The sequence below is a fragment of the Trifolium pratense genome, linkage group LG6, assembly GCF_020283565.1.
Source record: "Trifolium pratense cultivar HEN17-A07 linkage group LG6, ARS_RC_1.1, whole genome shotgun sequence".
In the NCBI taxonomy this organism is placed as follows: Eukaryota; Viridiplantae; Streptophyta; class Magnoliopsida; order Fabales; family Fabaceae; genus Trifolium; species Trifolium pratense.
In genome coordinates this window covers 37529796-37548084 of record NC_060064.1, presented here as the reverse complement: position 1 = coordinate 37548084, position 18289 = coordinate 37529796, and the positions used below count along the sequence as shown (strand labels likewise).

Sequence of the window (18289 nt, the reverse complement as noted above, 5' to 3'; positions counted from 1 at the left end):
CAGTAAAAGGACTCATGACAGTTGGAGATGGTTTTGCAAAACTGTGTGCAGGAACGTTCTTGAATCAGTCTTGAACCAGTCTTGATTTCCATTTGGCTTTGATCCATAAGATCCAAATGTGTGTGAGCTGTTACCAAGTACATATGAGTTGTTTCTTACTTCCTTCCACTGTCATGTATCAGATATAGCCGTTTGGATACTCAGAAAAGGACTTATGACAGTTGGAAATGGTTTTGAAAAACTGTGTGCAGGATCAGTCTTGCATCAGTCTTGAAACAGTCTTGACTGCACCAGCCAATTGTGATGAACCTTCATCCTTCCTTCCTTGTGATGTGCAGCTGTTCAAATAGGCTTGAGGACACTTCAGAAATAGGCTTAGCTTGAGAATAAAACAGCTGGAATAGTACCATGGCATGTGAGACAAAAATGTACTTGTATGACAACACCATTGAAGAATGTTCCCACATAGTCTTTTTGCAAGTACATCATAACTTATGGTTCACAATGTGTTGTTGCATTCTGATTGGTCTATGATATTTGATCAGGTATTTTTATTGGATGATCAATACCATAAAAGATCATGAAAGATCAAGCTTATAATTCATTGCATGAATTATGACTAGGAAAGGTATATGCTCATTTTCCATCAAAAGTGTTGATCCAAAAAGATATTATCTTCTGTAGAGATTTGATCCATATTTCCTTTGTAAAGTGCTTATTTGTTTTGTCCAAAGTTGACTTATAAAATCAGAAAGCACTTAATCCAAAATGTGCTTATATTCAAAAGTGCAGTCTGTCTGTTAAGAATGTTCTCAGATCATTCTTGAAACAGTATCTCAAGATTTTCTTAAAGAGGGATCTTCATGTTGCTGCAAAACTTTCCACAATTCCTCTTGATGTTTTGCACACATTGTTGCTTGTTCATTGAGTACTTTGAGATGCTTTTAGTGGAGGCGTGGGAGTACTCATCATGAGGATTATCATTTTCTAGCTTAGACAATGATTGAAACTTTTATGCCTTGTGGTGCATAAGCTCCTTTGTAAATTCATGGAAAATCATTCTTAGATCATTCTTGTCTTGAGAAGCTAAGATGAAACTTTGAGTAGGTTTTGAAGATCTTCAACATATGCATAATTTCCATTGATGTTAATTGTAGTAGTAAATCCTCAAAGCATGTAACAAAACTCAATGTGAGTTTTGACATGATAACATCAAATATGTTCTTGTGTAGCTTGTGATGCAAGTATTTCCATCAACTATGATCTTCATATTCTTCCTTGAATCTTTAAGCTCATTGTGAACCTTGTGGTGATGAGGAAGACTATTAACCATGAAACTTGCTTTCTTGTTTGAATCTTCAAATGAAACTTCTTATGATTCAAACAACATCCTTTAAAAATCTTCATGAAGCTTGTGATGCTATTGTTATGATCATCTGATGCTACTCTGATTCTTTCATTGCTTGAGTATACAAAATGTACTTGTTGATGTGAGTGGCTTCTAGATTGTCCACTTTTGTCATTACCTATCTTTCAACAAAAACTCAAGTGCAAACATCAGTAGATCACCATTCATAAAACTTAACATTTATTACATAAGGTTTGTTGTCATTAAAACACTAAAATGGATTTTGCCTCAACATGTATGAGTATGACCACAAACCGTTTTCATAGCGACATGACAATTTATGGATTACCAACTTATTTTGGTAGATGCAATAAGATCCATTGTAATCTTTTCGAAATGTATAAACACATCTTTAATATCTATATTATATTTACATCACTTTATTATTATTATTATTATTATTATTATTATTATTATTATTATTATTATTTTGTTGTTGTTGATGTTATTATTATAATTTTCATAATACTTATTGTTTCAATTTATACGAATGATTTTTCAACATTACAATATAAAATACCGCATAATACCCGTGCATCGCACGGGTGTGGGACTAGTATTAAAAGGTTCCGTAAAAGTATGACTTCATATCGTTAAGAATATTGATGATTAGCTAGAGCTTCCATTAGTTAGTTAAAGTTTCCAGTAATTTGTTAGAGTTTATTATTAGGTGGTTAGTTGATTAATCTTCAATATTGTTTTATATAAGAGATTGTACTATTTTCACTATCTTTTTTATCAAAATGAAATTTTACAATTTCTATTTTCTTTCAAGCTTTATAAGCCCTTGTCGTGAATTTTCTCCATTTTATCAATAACTTCAAAATCTAATTAACACAAATATATCATATAATCTATTTCCTAGTTCCTTTCTGCTCATGTCCCTATTATGCACATAATGAGAGATTGTGAAGATGTCCTAAAGTTTTGGAATAGGTTGCAAACATATATAGCTAATGGAGTAAATTGTTTAGCTTTGACATATATGTATGCATAACTTGAATGAAATATTTGAGGCACTGAGATCAACACTAGCTTGTTGGTCCTAGAAGACCTTAGCGGTGGCAACATTCTTGCTCATGACCTTGGTTTAAAGAATGCAGTGTTTGAAATTGACTTATTTCATTCTTTGTTAAGTGATATTTTGATGCATGGCCGTCTCTGAGATTTTGGATGTCTCGTTCAAATTATGAATTTGATGTTCCGTTTTTTTATAAGTCATAATTTCATATTTTTTTTTATGGATTTATAAATCATATATATAATTGTAAAAAACGATTACATCAATCCTAAAAAGTTCACACAATACTAAAACTATAAATAGAATCATTACAACATTAGTTATACTTATACATGTATCTATCAATCAGAACATGTATCAGTAACATACCACACTAGATGCAACCACCACCTATTATCTTTGAGCATCCTCTCCTTGTATTTTTTTGCTGAAAATGATTTTATATATATTCATATGTCATATATAGACAATCTATTAAACTGTGTTTTTTTGTTAGAAGTTTGGTGCCCCGCGTGACCGTTACTCCTGAACACACCCTAAAGAACCCCTGTTTTGATGTATGATGCAATTTCGATTTTCACCTTTCATTTTAGTTAATGCAATCCTTTTTCCGTAAAAAATAAGGGTAAAAAAAACTCTTTATTCCTTAGGAAGGAATAACCTATATAAAAAAAAAAACGAAAAATTATATTGGAATATATTTTTCAGGATAAAAAAACAACATCAAGGATAATGTTGTATTTTCATAAAAATGTGTTCTAATAACATAATTTATCTAAGAATTATAATTATAATTATTAATAAAAGTTGTTGGAGTGATAAATTGTTTGAAATGTATGTGACTCTCTTTATTTTACATTTATTCAATGTTAATTTTTAATATTTCAATATAAGAAATATACTTTTTATAAAAACGGATAGAATAACTTTTATACTCCTATTCGTCAAAAAAAGAAGAAAAAGTTTTATACTCCTATTTCAGTTCACACAGTTTCTAGAGATATAATGCATGAGAGTTGTTATCAAGAAAAAGATGTTGGATAATTGAGTTTAGAAAGCGAGTCTTTCATTTTCTTTTTTTCTTCTTGTCTTCCGATAAATAGGTGTGTGACGACCTTGCTTACATAAAAAATGGCACATCCTAATTAAACTGATGTCACCTACACTAAACTAAGGGCGTTCACATCATCACATCTCAACTTATTCAAATTGAAATTGTAAACTAAAAACAATTATATATATATATATATATATATATATATATATATATATATATATATATATATATATATATATTGTACGAAATTTGTACCATCATTAGTGATGACTAATCTCCGTCGAAGAACCTGTGAAGCACACAAGGTGAGTTATCTCCGCCAACCGAATTTTCTCAATACTCATGAGTCAGATTATTTATTCATTCCTACATCTGGTTCTAATGAACATTTGCATCATGTCGTAGATTTTTTTTTTTTGTCATCTTATACTTTGTCAAACCATTTTTAAAAATTCTTTAAATCTTTCTTAAGGTTTTTATTAAAACATTTTAGTGTGAGCTGTTAAGGTTTTATTGACTTTTACGTCACAAAAAAAAAAGTTTTATTGACTTTGCTTGCAAAAAGGATTTTGACAAAAATAAATTAAAAGAAAACTTTTAAACTAATTTAACTCATATTTGTACGAAGTTTCAACCGTCGTTAGAGATAATTAATTTCCGTCGGAAAATCTGTGAGACACACAAGGTGAGTTCATATCTTCCAACCAATTTTTTTTCAAACGCATAAGCCGGAAATCGAACCTCTGACCATTTGCTTAAGGGAGTCAAAAACCTTATGGATTAATTCATTGTTAGTGGGTATCATGAGTTTTTATTGATGCATAAAATTTTTATGCGGATATTAATTATCCACAAGAATTAAGGTTAATTTCACATGATTAAATTTAGTCTGTATTTCACAAATATGTATACATTTGGTGTATGAATATCATTAGGATTTAATTCATTTTACACTATTAAAAGCATTTAAAAGCACTTACTCATAATTCATTTGATGGATTATATTGTAGACAAGTAAAATATTTTATTATTTAAATTGTATAGTTATCATTGTTTTGAGAGAATCTGATCTCTCAGTCTAATTCTGAATTACCGATATCTCCTGCCCTTAAGGATGAGATGGTTAAAATAAATAAAAGACTTAAATGCATTTTTACCCCCTATTTTTTATTGAATCCGAATTTTACCCCTATTTTAAAATCCGAAATTTTACTCCTATTTTAAAATTCTTTGGTATTTTTTTTGAGTTTAATTGTTGTGCACCGTCGGTGTAAATTTTTTTTACACATACATCCAATGACGCGTTGCAACATCATTTAATGAATGTGACACATCATGTGTTTTTAATGACCATACATGATGTGTCTGTATATTATTGGACGCATGTGCAAAATATCTTTACACCGACGGTGCATATAAATTAAATTCATTTTTTTTTCTCTTTTGACTCAAATTTTAGTTGAAGACATGTTAGACCCCTTTGGGATGTTAGACTATGATATATATATATATACATGCATATTGCTTCTTCTATATTCACAAAACAAAACAAATCAAATCCAACATACAAACAACTATGATGATATCTTCCATTTTCTTCTTTTCTCTTGTTTTCTTTCTTTCTTCTTACTTTTTCTTCAAACAAGAACAAGTTTTCCATTTCTTCTTATCACTAAATGATAACCTACTTCCATATATCTTATCTCTTCTCTTATTTCCCATTCTCTTCTTCTTCTTAACAAAACCAAACAAAAATGATTCAACCATAACCATCCCAAAATCATATCCAATAATCGGTTCTTACTTATCCATCAGAAAATACATGTCCGGTAACCGCCGTATCCAGTGGCTCTCCGACATCATTCAAATCGCACCATCCGCCACTTTCCGTCTCGACCGTCCATTAGGCACTCGTCAAATCATCACCGGAAACCCATCCAATGTTCAACACATACTCAAAAACCAATTCAACAATTACGAAAAAGGTTCACGTTTCACAACTACTCTCTCAGATTTCTTAGGCAACGGAATCTTCAACACAGACGGTGAAAATTGGAAGTTTCAAAGACGAGTAGCAAGTCACGAATTCAACACGAAATCACTTCGGAATTTCGTCGAACACATAGTAGACACGGAACTCACCAACCGTTTAATCCCAATTCTAAACTCATCTTCTCAAACAAACAAAACTCAAACTCTCGATTTTCAAGATATTCTTCAACGTTTCACGTTTGATAATATCTGTAAAATCGCGTTTGGTTTTGATCCAGAATATTTAACGCCGTCAACTAACAGAACGAAATTCGCACAAGCTTTTGAAGATGCAAATGAAATAAGCAGTAAACGTTTTCGTTTAGCGTTACCGATAATCTGGAAGTTGAAAAAACGATTTAACATCGGTTCAGAAAAGCGTCTTAGAGAAGCTGTTAAAGAAGTACACGAATTTGCGAGAAAAATAATTCGTGACAAAAAACAAGAATTGCACGAAAATTCAAGTATCCAATCGGAAGATATGTTATCGCGTTTTTTAAGTTCGGGTCATTCGGAAGAAGATTTCGTAGCGGATATTATAATTAGTTTTATTTTAGCGGGTAAAGATACCACCTCAGCGGCACTGACGTGGTTTTTTTGGTTATTATGGAAAAATCCACGTGTTGAGGAGGAAATTTTGAAGGAAATAAATCAATCTGAATCGTTCGATTACAATGAAGTGAAAGAAATGGTTTATACGCATGCGGCACTTAGCGAGAGTATGAGGTTGTATCCACCTGTACCGATGGATAGTAAAGAAGCTGTAAACAACGATGTTTTACCGGATGGAACGATTGTGGAGAAGGGGACTATGGTAACTTATCATGTGTACGCGATGGGGAGGATGGCGAGTTTATGGGGAGAGGATTGGGCCGAGTTTAAGCCCGAGAGATGGTTGGAGAAAGATGGAGTAAGTGGAAAATGGACTTTTGTGGCGAGAGATTCTTTTACATATCCGGTTTTTCAGGCCGGGCCTAGGATTTGTTTAGGGAAGGAAATGGCTTTTATGCAAATGAAAAGGATTGTTGCTGGGATTGTTGGGAAGTTTAAGGTTGTTCCTGAGGCTCATTTGAATGAACATCCTAATTTCATTTCGTTTTTGAGTTCACAGATGGAAGGTGGGTTTCCTGTTACTATTCACAAAAGGGATCATTAATTAATTCATAATATTCTTAGATTCTTAGCATTAGTTTTTTGTTGATAGATGGATGAATAAAGAAATAAAGGTGAAGTGTTTGTTTTGCTTCAATATTTATATTATCCTAGGATTGACTTTGTTATATATATTTTTGGTTTACATATTGTAGGTAGTATAATATAGTGCGTTTTTTTATTTTATTATAATTTTTAATATGGTGCATTTTGCTTTGTATTGTTGTCTGTTGTTGGAGGTTGCTTGAGGGACAATGTATTACTTTTTTTTTTAATTTTTTTTGTATGTTTTTTTTTGTCCAATCCTCGATCAAACTAGCGTTCCCCAGGCACTATGAAATGGGGGTCTTTCCTTCGCCTATTGTATGTATCGGCTTGGCTACGTCCAGAACCAAGGAGGCATTCTGGCGGGCGCGTGCGTGTAGGAAGACCAAGTAGTCTAGTGACTAGAAAATCTACCTTAAAGATGAATAAGTTGAGTGTCTCAGGTTTGAACCCGGACTCCTGCACATATAGTGTGATATCCCTACTAACTGACCTAAACTCACAGGGACATATTCATACGTAGATAATGTGAATTATTTAGTGAATATTTTTTAGTTGAATGGATCCACCAGTTGAATCAACATTCATCTGTGTGATGTCAGCAATGAAAGTGTGAAAACCTTGAATGAACATGTTTGTTCAACAGTCGTGCCAATGAAATGTATTTGAAAAATGATAAAATCACATATAAATAAAAGTCACACTCCTTCGGGTCTTATATATAATTTTTTTTCTTATGTCTAATTATAAAAACAAGGGTCTTGTTAGGAAAATGCTTTAGTGTACGACACAAATTGTCGTCTAAACCGCACGACTTATTATTCCAAGCGGTGGTTATACATTTCTTTAAGTTTCTTTTATATTTTTTTTCTATTTTATTTTTTTGGCCAAGATGGTCATCCTAGGACCAATTTAATATCTAACACTATATATGAGTGGAGTCAAACTCTTCTAAGCTCGACTCGATTCAATAAAAATTAGTTTAACTCGAAATTTGGTGTTTGAGTTCGACACAATTTTTTTTTAAACTCAAATTCGGGTTGTTTAACATTTACGAACAATTCAGTACTTATCGCAAGAGAAATAATTTTTTAGGTTCATAGAATATTTAAATATAATCTATGAACTAGAAATGGAGATTAGTCACCGTTAACAACGATAAAAATTTCGTACCTATATCATGGTCACACATCAAATATCCTATAAGAAAAATTGGTGGAATAATACTTAAATTTCTCACTATGAGACCAAACCTAATGGTTTAATAGTAAAATGTTTTTGTAATTAACTAAGCACAAAAATATAATTTAACATTTTAAGGATTTTAAGGATTTAATTGATATGCACCGACGGTGTAAAATAATTTTACACTGTCAATCAATATCAACCGTGTTTTCCGCCACGTCACCCCACTTTCTTGATATATGACATGGCAAAATAGTGGTTGTTTATTGGACGATGGTGTAAAATTATTTTACACCGTCGGTACATATCAATTAAACTCTTATTTTAATTAATCAAAAAGTGCCATTAGATGGACTTAATTAAGTAACAAAGGCTTGAGGCAAATTAAGTAACGGTCGTGCAACATAGACGAACAAATCTGTCGTGCTGTATAGCACTGCTGGTCTTGTTAACATGTTCCCTAAGAGCACATGTTAAGATATCCCAATATAGAAACTTAACATTTAATGATACAAAAAAAATTTAATGCTTCAAAAGTTAAAATGCACAAATTAGTATTTAAGAATTTCTATTTTTGCTTCCTTAACATATGTCTTAAGGGCACATGTTAACATTCTCCTAAAAACAATCATACAATTTGAATAGCATATCATTAACGGTAGACATCACAACTAAGGTGAAACAACATATCCTTGTTAAGAAGTCCCACATCAGTTGTGATATGACATGACTAAATATTTATAAAGTAGAGGCAATTCTCACTTTACAAGCGATAATCCTCATTTTACAAGCCGATTTTGCAAGAATAAGTTAGACTCAATTCTCATTTCTAAGAATCCAGAGAAAGAAGAAAGAAAAAAGAACTCAAACATCGTATGAATTAATATAAGTGCATATGTGTCAAAATCATACATATATAAAATATATGGTCGTCTTTAAAATTTTGAATATCCTATAATAATTATAAATTTGGTGTCGCCTTTTTTTTTAGCTATTTAATCTACGTACAAGTCAACTCCTATCATAATCTCTCCCACAATAATGAATGTAATGTAAGGATGAAAAATGTCTACAAAAATTTATCTATAATTTTGGTGCCATTCACAATATAGACAAACACATTTTTTTACGACAATTTTTAACAATTCATCTCTCAAAAGCATTTCTAACAATTCATCTCATAGAGTTTAAGGATAATTTTTTTTGTTCAAATAATCTAATTGTTAGAGATTTCTTTTATATGAACAAGTCACATGTTTTAAAAATGAATTTTTTTTATACCTTTATAATTTTTCTTTTCACCATGCAAGTGAGAGAACAAGTGGAATGGATTCTCTAATGTTCAATTTTTGTCTTGTCTATATTCATTGAATAATTGATACATCTAATTTATAATTTAGAGTACAATATATATTAATTATTCAATTAATAAAAAAATATAAATTGTCTTGTATAAAAATAAGGAATAATAGAGATATATGCATTAGATGATATGTATTATTAATATGACACTGTTGTCACTCTTGAGGGTGATCTTTTTCGTCGATGACATGATGCTTGAAGTGTGATTTGAATGTTAATCTTCCTTGACTCGTAAATTATAAAATAGTGATTGAAACTTCTTAACATTATTGAATAACTGATGTATATGATCTATTTATATAGATCAGATAAATCAATTATACAATGAGCTTAATGCAGCCAATCTTTGGTTTGAAGAGCTTGGCCTATCGAGAGTGGACATAGAACTAGACTGTTTGCTTAGTAGTTCAAGCCATAAACAATAGATCAAGTGACCAAACTGAATTTGTCGATATTATTATAGATGAATATAAAATGTTATTACTAAACTATCCAAAATTTAAGATAAGTGTTATTAAAAGGCAAATCAATTTTGTGGTTCATATTTTAGTTGGGCGTCAATATCTTATACTAGTCATCAAACATTTGATTTAATCTCATATTGTATTATTACGTTGATGAATGCAATAATATCATTTCGATCCCTTAATTTTTTCTTTTAAAGGAATTTCAATTGATTAAATTGGTTGAACTTTCAAAAAGAGAAAACAAATAAATTGATTAAACTCCACCACAATTATATATACAACAAAAATTTATATCCACCTTTATTTAAAATTATACATAAATATCAATAATGGATTGATTCGTTGGATAAAAAATTCGGTCATCTGTAAGCAAATTGTAGTGAAAATTCCATACCTAAATGATGGTTATCCAAAAAAAAAGTACTTACATAAAATCAAAAATTTTATAAAAATACTTAAATAAAATAGAAAATTTTATAACAAAGAAAATACATAACTTTTTATAATAGTTATAATTAATTAGAAAGGTATGTGGTAACAATTTTTTTTTTTTTGGGTTTTTAGCCGTCTGATTTCAGGGAAAGGGAAATCCGATAATTCAGAATTCGATCATGAGGTAAGTAAAATCTGGCAAAAAATTATTTCCACAAAAAATCGAACTCGAAATCGTTTGAGAGCTTATTAAACACTTGAGCTTAATATCTATAACAATTTATTTTAAGCCTCCAAACACATTTGTGCTGAACCCTATACTTTTAGGAGAGAAAAATATTTATGGCTTAATTAGTAAAATGGTCCCTTAAAGACATTTTTTGTTTCAGATTGGTCCCTTAAAGAAAAAAAGGTCCAAATAGGTCCCTTAAAGAAAAAAAAAGTCCGAATAGGTCCCTTAAAAACATCTCCGTTAATCAGTTTGGTCCCTAAAAAGAGGTCTAAATAGGACCAAACTGATTAACGAAGATGTCTTTAAGGGACCTATTCAGACTTTTTTTTAAGGGACCTATTTGGACCTTTTTTTCTTTAAGGAACCAATCTGAAACAAAAAATGTCTTTAAGGGACCATTTTACTAATTAAGCCAATATTTATTAACTTTAGCAAAGTATATATTACAAAGTATATATTACATGTGGTATAAGAAAAGATATAACATAATTAATAATATATTGATAAATTAAATAATTAGTAAATTGAAAATTTAAAAGAAATCTTATATAAAAGAGTAAATAAAGCGTTCAAAATTAAGAATTTTAAATAAAGACATTGATCTCAAGTGGTTAATGAGCTCCCCTTAAAATAAATTGTTTGAGAGAACTTGGACTCGATTCTTGGTGGAAACAATTCTTTTGGCCAAATTTTCTTAACCTTGCTGCCGAACTCTGTATTACTGGATCTCTTCTTCTGAGAACTAGAGGACTATGAAAAAAAATAAAATAGGAATCTTATATTATTTTAGTATAGAAGTAGTACAGTTCAGTACATACCACATGAATTATTTTGTATGCCATGTTTTCCATAAACTTGTAGTAAATCATTTATATTGTCGAGGCTTGAATTGCATGAAGTAGAAGTTGGCCCGAAGAAGTTGAGCACTCATTCATTCAGCAAAATCATTGAAATATGATACTAGTATGTGTCTACTAGGGGTATTGTTAGTAAAAATAAGCAATAAGCTAGCCGATAGCTGAAAAATTAGCTTATAGCTGATAGCTGAAAAACTAGCTAATTGAAATTAAAGTGTTTAGTAAAAATGAAATAAAGTGTAAAAAGCTACACCCTCTGTGACAATTAGGGGTGTGCATGGTTTAAAAACCACACCACACCAAACCATATTTATGGTTTTGGTTTAGAACCAAAACCATTTTAATGAAAAATTGGTTATTTTGCAAAACTAATTTGGATATGGTTTATAATCGGTTCGAAATCAATTTATAACCGGTTTATAATAAAAAATAGGTTACTTATTTATAACCGATTCATCTTAAATTTTATTTTATTTTTTTTAAAAATGCATTATTATAACTTTTAATTCCTATATATTTAAACTTTTTTTTTTACAATAATTAAGCCAATTTTTTTTTGTTTAATTGATTAAAAGAACATATTTAATAATTATTGTTTATAAAAAAAACATAATTTTTCTTTAATTTTATGAATTATTGGTTTATAATCAATTCATAAAAGTTTTTTTTCTAAGCCCAAACATATTTCAAACTAAGCCCAACAAAACAGATTTTTTTAAGCCCAAAATAATTAAAATATAGATTTTTTAAAAAAATAAAACCATCAAAAATCTGTTTTTTATAATTATTTTTAAAATAAATAAATGTTGTTAAATAAAAAATAATTAAATATTAAAGGGTGGTTGACGGTGGCCGGCCGCCGGAGCGCTGCCACCAACCACCGCGTCGGTCGTCGGAAGTTCGCCGGAAAATCGCCGTCCACCGCCGTCCGTCGCCGGAGCTCTGCCGTACCGGCCGCCGGTGGTCCGGCGTTGACCGTCGCGTTGACCAATTCCTCCACCACCTTATTAATTATTTATTTATTAAATTATATAATTAATTGAATTTGGAAAATTTGTTTTTTTTTTAAAAAGAAACTATTGGGCTTTTTCCTTATTGGGCCTCAATTTAAAAACCAATTTTAAACCAATTATAAAAAATTGGATATGGTTTAGAATTGGTTTTTTTGTATTGGATTGGTGTGGTTTTTTTTTAAAATGGATTTGGTTATTAATTTTGGATATAGTTTGGTTAGTGATTTGGTTAAGGTTACTTGGATTTTTTGCACACCCCTAGTGACAATATATAAGCAAAACTTAACTTTTTAGGTTCATTACATATTTAATGTATCTATCTTATAATATAGACCAGATACAATAAGTATGCAATGAACCTAGAAAGATGACTTTTGCTTATATATTGTCACGGAGGGTGTATAAGCTATAACATTAAACACTACTTGAAATAACATTTGAAAAAAGCTATAAGCTAACTAGTAAAAAAACTTGTTATAAAACACCGCTAATTTTTTGAAATAAGTTTATAAGTTCATATAATAAGCTATAGAATAATGCTCGCAACACACTCTTTAACAAACACACTCCAACACACTCTCTTTTATTGGTTGAAATTCACATGGATCCCATAAAAAAATGTGGACCCATATAACTTTTATGGGATCCATATAAAATTTAACAAATAGAAGAGAGTGTGTTAGAGTGTGTTTGTTAAAGAGTGTGTTGCTAGTACTCATCAAAATAGCTTATTTGTGTTACCAAAGACACGTTAAACTTCAATGTCACGGTTGTTGGGAAATTTGAAATCCCCCATTAAAAATAAAAAAAAAAAAACAAATTAAATTTTGTTGTCAAGGGTTAATTTTGCGTGACACTGGCTCACTTCTCCTCAAGGAAATCCGTGCCAAGAACTAAAAGCATATTATAAGTCCCTTACACATCTTTGTGTCGACTTGTTTTTCCATTGGCACAAAACTTAGATCATGTGAGTGTGTTTATCCTAAATTTTAGGTAAACAGATCATTAAATTCAAAATCTTACATCTTCATCTCAAACAAAAGAAACACATCAATAGATACGCCTAAAACATTACATTTTGAACACAAGCATGTTTTCAATGTTAAATAAATAAATAAAAACAATTGTCGATACACATCAAGTAATCTCCTCAGCATAAAGAGTATCAAGATAGATTATGCGAGATTACAAAAATATCAATCAAGTAACCAACATGAATAACATAATTAGTCGATACCCAAACAGATAAGTGTCCCTACTTATAAACTCAGTTAAAAAAAATTGTTTTTAAATATGAAAAATCATCATTAAATACATTTAATATAGAAAGTAATAGTAACATAAAATTTAGATTGATTTATAACGCCAATAATTACTGACATAGGGGGTACATCAAAGAGTAGTATAAATTTATGTACCAAAAAAAAAAAGGTAGTGTAAATTACTGCTATTAAAATATAAATTATATGTTAATTTTGAAAGTATTCATTAAAATAAATTGGACAATATCTTATATACTAAAATTTATTTTTATATATCAATAAAAAATATGGTTATATATCAAAGTAAATTATATGAAAAGTGCACAATTCTCGACCGATACTTAAAAAGGATCGGAGAGAGAGTAACCCAAGAACATTTAAATGAGATACCGCAAGTCTCTTTTAACTTAACCAAAATTCTGAGTTTAATCCTGCCTTGTGCAAGTAGCAGCGTTAAAATTTTTGGAAAGAATTTTCCGTCCATTTAAGTCTCACAAAACTCGAGGACTTGTCTCTGCAACTGCATGTGCGCGGATAATATCCGATTTACGAAAAAAAAATAAAATAAAAATTATTATTATATATATAACGACAAAAAGCAAGAAATACTCGTATTAATAGCATTGCGCACTTCAGAGCTCAGATCTGGAATTGGATCTGGTTGAAAATAAATGAAGTTCTTCTGAATTCCATGTTTACATAATCTATGTGCGTGACTCTATTCATTGCTTAGCACTTACTACTTTCTCTGATTCAAATAGGGAACTTAAACCCTAAAAATAATATCTTGCTGTTTCAGGTAATTCCTCACTTTTTCCATCCATGCAAATTTCCCACTTTAGCTTATTTATCTTCACACTTAGCACCAATAAAAGCTTCAACTCAAGACCAAGATAGATTTTTTCTCGTTAATTTTACTTAATTTAGTATACTATTTTTTCTATCTTTGTTAGTGTGTTCCAATATTATGCTTTATGAACTTATTTTAAATTTGTTTACAATTTGGGTTCTGTTTAGAATTTATTATTTTTGCTGAAAGATTGAATTTTTAATTGCTGAAGGCACAGTAGAGAAAGATGGCTAGTGAGAGGTTTTGGAAGAATGAAGAAGACAAGGCTATGTTAGAATCTGTATTGGGTGCTGAAGCTGTTGCCTTTTTTAACTCAGCTGTTTCCAAACATGTTTTTTCCGATGTTATTGTTCCGCCTAGTCTTGATTTAGGTATCCACAAAAGGTTGTGTCACATTGTTAAGGGTTCCAAGTGGAACTACTCGATTTTGTGGCAGGTTGCCGGTTTGAAATCCGGTGGTTATGTGTTGAAATACGGTGAGGGACACTGTCAGGATCCTAAAGGGGGTCCCAGGAGTGAGCAGGAAAGGGAGAGAGATGATGTGAGGAGGAAGGTGTTGGGGAAGATTCATGCTTGCTGGGGTGGATCTAGTTCTATTGAGAATGTTTATAAGAAGTTGGAAAGCGTCTCGGATTTGTATATGCTTTACTTGACCTCTGTTTACTATGTGTTTGGTTTTAATTCTCAGTATGGTCCTGGCAGTTCTTTTAAGTGTGCGAAACCGAATTGGTCTTCTGATGCTGGTAGTTGTTTAAATCAGTATGAATCGAGGTCTTTTCTGGCTAAATCGGCTGGTTTTCAAACTGTTGTTTTTATACCTCTCAAGGCTGGAGTTATCGAGCTTGGTTCAATGGAGATGGTGCCTGAAGATATGGGTTTTTTGGATATGGTCAGGACAACATTTGGAGAATCTACTTCTGGACAGGCTAAGGCAGCACCGAAGATTTTTGGGCACGAGTTAAGTCTAGGGGATACAAAATCTCAGTCCATAACTATTAGCTTCTCCCCTAAGGTGGAAGATGATTCTGGTTTCACTTCTGACTCTTATGAAGTACAAGCACTTGGGGCCAATCATGCTTATGGTAATTCTTCTAATGTGGGTGTAGGAGATAGTAATGATGCAAAAATGTTCCCTCAGTTAACTCAAATGGCTCCTGGGAATTTTACTTCTCAAGCAAGAGTTTCTTCTTCTATTGATTTGGGTAATGAAGACTCATCCTCGCCTCTCGGAGATGAGCGGAAGCCTAGGAAAAGAGGGAGAAAGCCTGCCAATGGACGAGAGGAACCGCTGAATCATGTTGAAGCGGAGAGGCAAAGACGGGAGAAACTTAACCAGAGATTTTATGCCTTAAGAGCTGTTGTTCCTAACATTTCTAAAATGGACAAAGCTTCTCTACTTGGTGATGCTATTACTCATATCACTGATCTCCAGAAGAAGATCAAGCTGTTGGAAACTGAAAAAAACATGGTTAATAATAAGAGCCAGCAGTTGTCATTGCAAGATATCGATTTTCAGGCTAGACAGGATGACGCGGTTGTGCGAGTTAGCTGCCCTTTGGATATTCACCCGGTTTCTGGAATAGTTAAAGTGTTCAGAGAGCATCAAATTGCAGCTCAAGAGGCGAATGTTTCAACTGCACAGGATAAGATAATTCACACATTCTCTATCAGAACTCAAGGAGGGGAAGCAGCTGCTGTACAGTTGAAAGAAAAGCTCGAAGCATCTTTAGCGAAAAATTAATGGTGAAAGTATAGGTATTATTTAGTGTATATCTCAATGCAAACTATGTATGTATGTATGGTTGTTTTGTTATGCTAGTTGACATTACATGCCAGTGTTTCTACTTTCTAGGAAACTTTTGGTTTATTATAATCCAAATCGTAAGATATGGAGCTAGAAATATTTTTGAACTTCTCAAAATGATTAATCTGTCTTTGATTATCTCTGAAAAAAAAAGTATGATGCATGATTTGAACTTGAATTAAATACAAAATATACTGTGAACTTGTGAAGGTTTCGCGATAAGCATGTTCTCGTTCCTTGATGGTCATGGCATTGCTGGGTTTCCCCCCATCAGGGAATTCAACTGTACTAGATTGGAATGCTTTCACCATCATAAAAGGATATGGGCCTCTGTGTCTAGCTCCATGCCAGAGAAGAGAAACTGTGTTTCTAGCTGCAGTTGTTACTTTTTGTAGATAAATGATTTTATTCTTTACTTTCTTAGATTGTCATGTAAGTTCTGTTTATGATCGTTGTTAAATGCTTCTAAAGACAGTTATTCTTTAGAGCTTTGATTGTGCTTTTTTTTTTTTTTTATAGCTTTGTTTGTGTCTTTGTTTGCGTCATGTATATAAGAAAAAAAACGTCTCAGCTAGCTTTAGGTTGGTGGAGGAAAGTGAACTTTGTATTCAGCTAATTCTCATGTTCAACTTTACGTTTCAGTTAGTGGTGAAATTAATGCAGCCTATATCCATCATTTAATCAAAAAATTATGTTATGAAACAATAAAAACAATACTAATAAGAGTAATTTGATAAAAGTCATATTCTCTTTATTTTATTTATTATTTATACACTTTTTTGAAAATGTGACATGTTAAAACATTAATTTAACAACTTTTAGTAGATAAACCAAGTTCCGATGTAAAATGTCACAATTTAATAAAGTAATTTTGATGGAAATTCCTTAGGTGGAACCATTTTATAAAGAGTTTTACTATCACCATACCAATTTTGTCCCGTGCCCTCCGAATTTACTAAAATACATCCGTTTGCTACTTAGATAGAGGACACTCTCAAATACATAATACCTTTATAATGTCTTTGCTTAATAGCGGAAGGGTAAAACGGAAAAGTCGAAGGCGGCGTGCGAGTAACTTAAAAAACAGAATACACTAATTGACTAGTCAATTTACTAAAATCCTAGTGTGTAAAATGGCTTTTATAGGTACACTAATTTGATATTTTGTACTTAAAAGTTTAAAACACCCCCTCTAAACAAAAGGTCAAAGCATAATTTGAGTAGCTGTCCTAATTTGGACATGATGTCTTAACTCCTCTCAAGCCAACAAATCAACAAAATCACATTATTTTAGTTGTGATACTCTTAAATTGTCAAATACGTCCTGAATTTTGTCCATAAATTAGATTTAATACATTAAAAAAAGTGTAGATTTCAGTCATCTGAACAAAAGGAAAGGTATATACACAAAAATACAAGGAAATGAGAAAGAGAAAACATGCATGTGAACGTTCTTTGATTCGTAATACATCAAGAACTGGATAGAACATCACATGACAAAACAAGATAATACAGGACATGACAAAACTGTACCGAAGAGATATAGGGCAATAATATTTTTATATTCAAAAATAAAATGGGTATTTTCGTATATTTTATAGTTGTACTGTAGACAAAAAGTTGTCTTGTGGTTTAGTGAGGGACAAAAAATCTTGTTTTTGTCCTGTCCCTTGCTATCTAATTTGTCTAGTTCCATAACCAGTTTCAATTCAAACAGGATACAACAAAATTTGTCTAATCCAGTCTCCTATTTTTTAGCAGATCAAACGCACCCTTAATGTTTGAACATCAATCAAATCATATTTACTATGTGATATTATTTCTTAATTTCATAAATAGAAAACAACCATTTTGATACTTGAATTGAATATTGATGTGTAAAACATTTTTATTATTTTTGAGTTATCATGTTATAAGTACAAAGTTTACAATGCTATTTAGTAGTGATTAATCTCCGTCAAAGTACATGTGAGACACTAGGTATTCTAAACCGGGTTTTTTTTTCATACACATAGATCGAACCAACCTCCTATTATTTTTGAATTATTATGCTATAGGTACAAAGTTTTCACCACTATTCAGTATTGATTAATCTCTGTGAAAGATCATGT

The 18289-nt window shown here is 31.3% G+C and overlaps 2 protein-coding genes across 3 annotated transcripts; both read left to right on the top strand.

Moving 5' to 3' along the window:
- Window positions 1–5000: 5000 nt before the first annotated feature.
- Window positions 5001–6868, top strand: LOC123892439 (cytochrome P450 94A1-like). Its single transcript, XM_045942221.1, has one exon. It carries the CDS (start codon window positions 5063–5065, stop codon window positions 6671–6673), a length of 1611 nt encoding a protein of 536 aa, XP_045798177.1. The 5' UTR covers window positions 5001–5062; the 3' UTR covers window positions 6674–6868.
- A 7263-nt stretch (window positions 6869–14131) lies between these two features.
- LOC123889401 (transcription factor bHLH3) lies at window positions 14132–16845 on the top strand. 2 transcript variants are annotated; one of them, XM_045938726.1, is made up of 3 exons: window positions 14136–14323; window positions 14586–16129; window positions 16389–16845. In XM_045938726.1, the coding sequence occupies exon 2, from the start codon at window positions 14601–14603 to the stop codon at window positions 16113–16115; it is 1515 nt and encodes a 504-aa protein (XP_045794682.1). In that variant the 5' UTR covers window positions 14136–14323; window positions 14586–14600; the 3' UTR covers window positions 16116–16129; window positions 16389–16845. The 2 variants fall into 2 exon arrangements, with proteins under 2 accessions (XP_045794681.1, XP_045794682.1); XM_045938725.1 differs by having other exon boundaries at window positions 14132–14323; window positions 14586–16596.
- Window positions 16846–18289: the final 1444 nt, after the last annotated feature.

Coding starts and splice junctions, on each gene's coding strand:
- LOC123892439 (XM_045942221.1), top strand. CDS start 5,063: ATGATGATATCTTCCATTTTCTTCTTTTCTCTTGTTTTCTTTCTTTCT.
- LOC123889401 (XM_045938726.1), top strand. CDS start 14,601: ATGGCTAGTGAGAGGTTTTGGAAGAATGAAGAAGACAAGGCTATGTTA.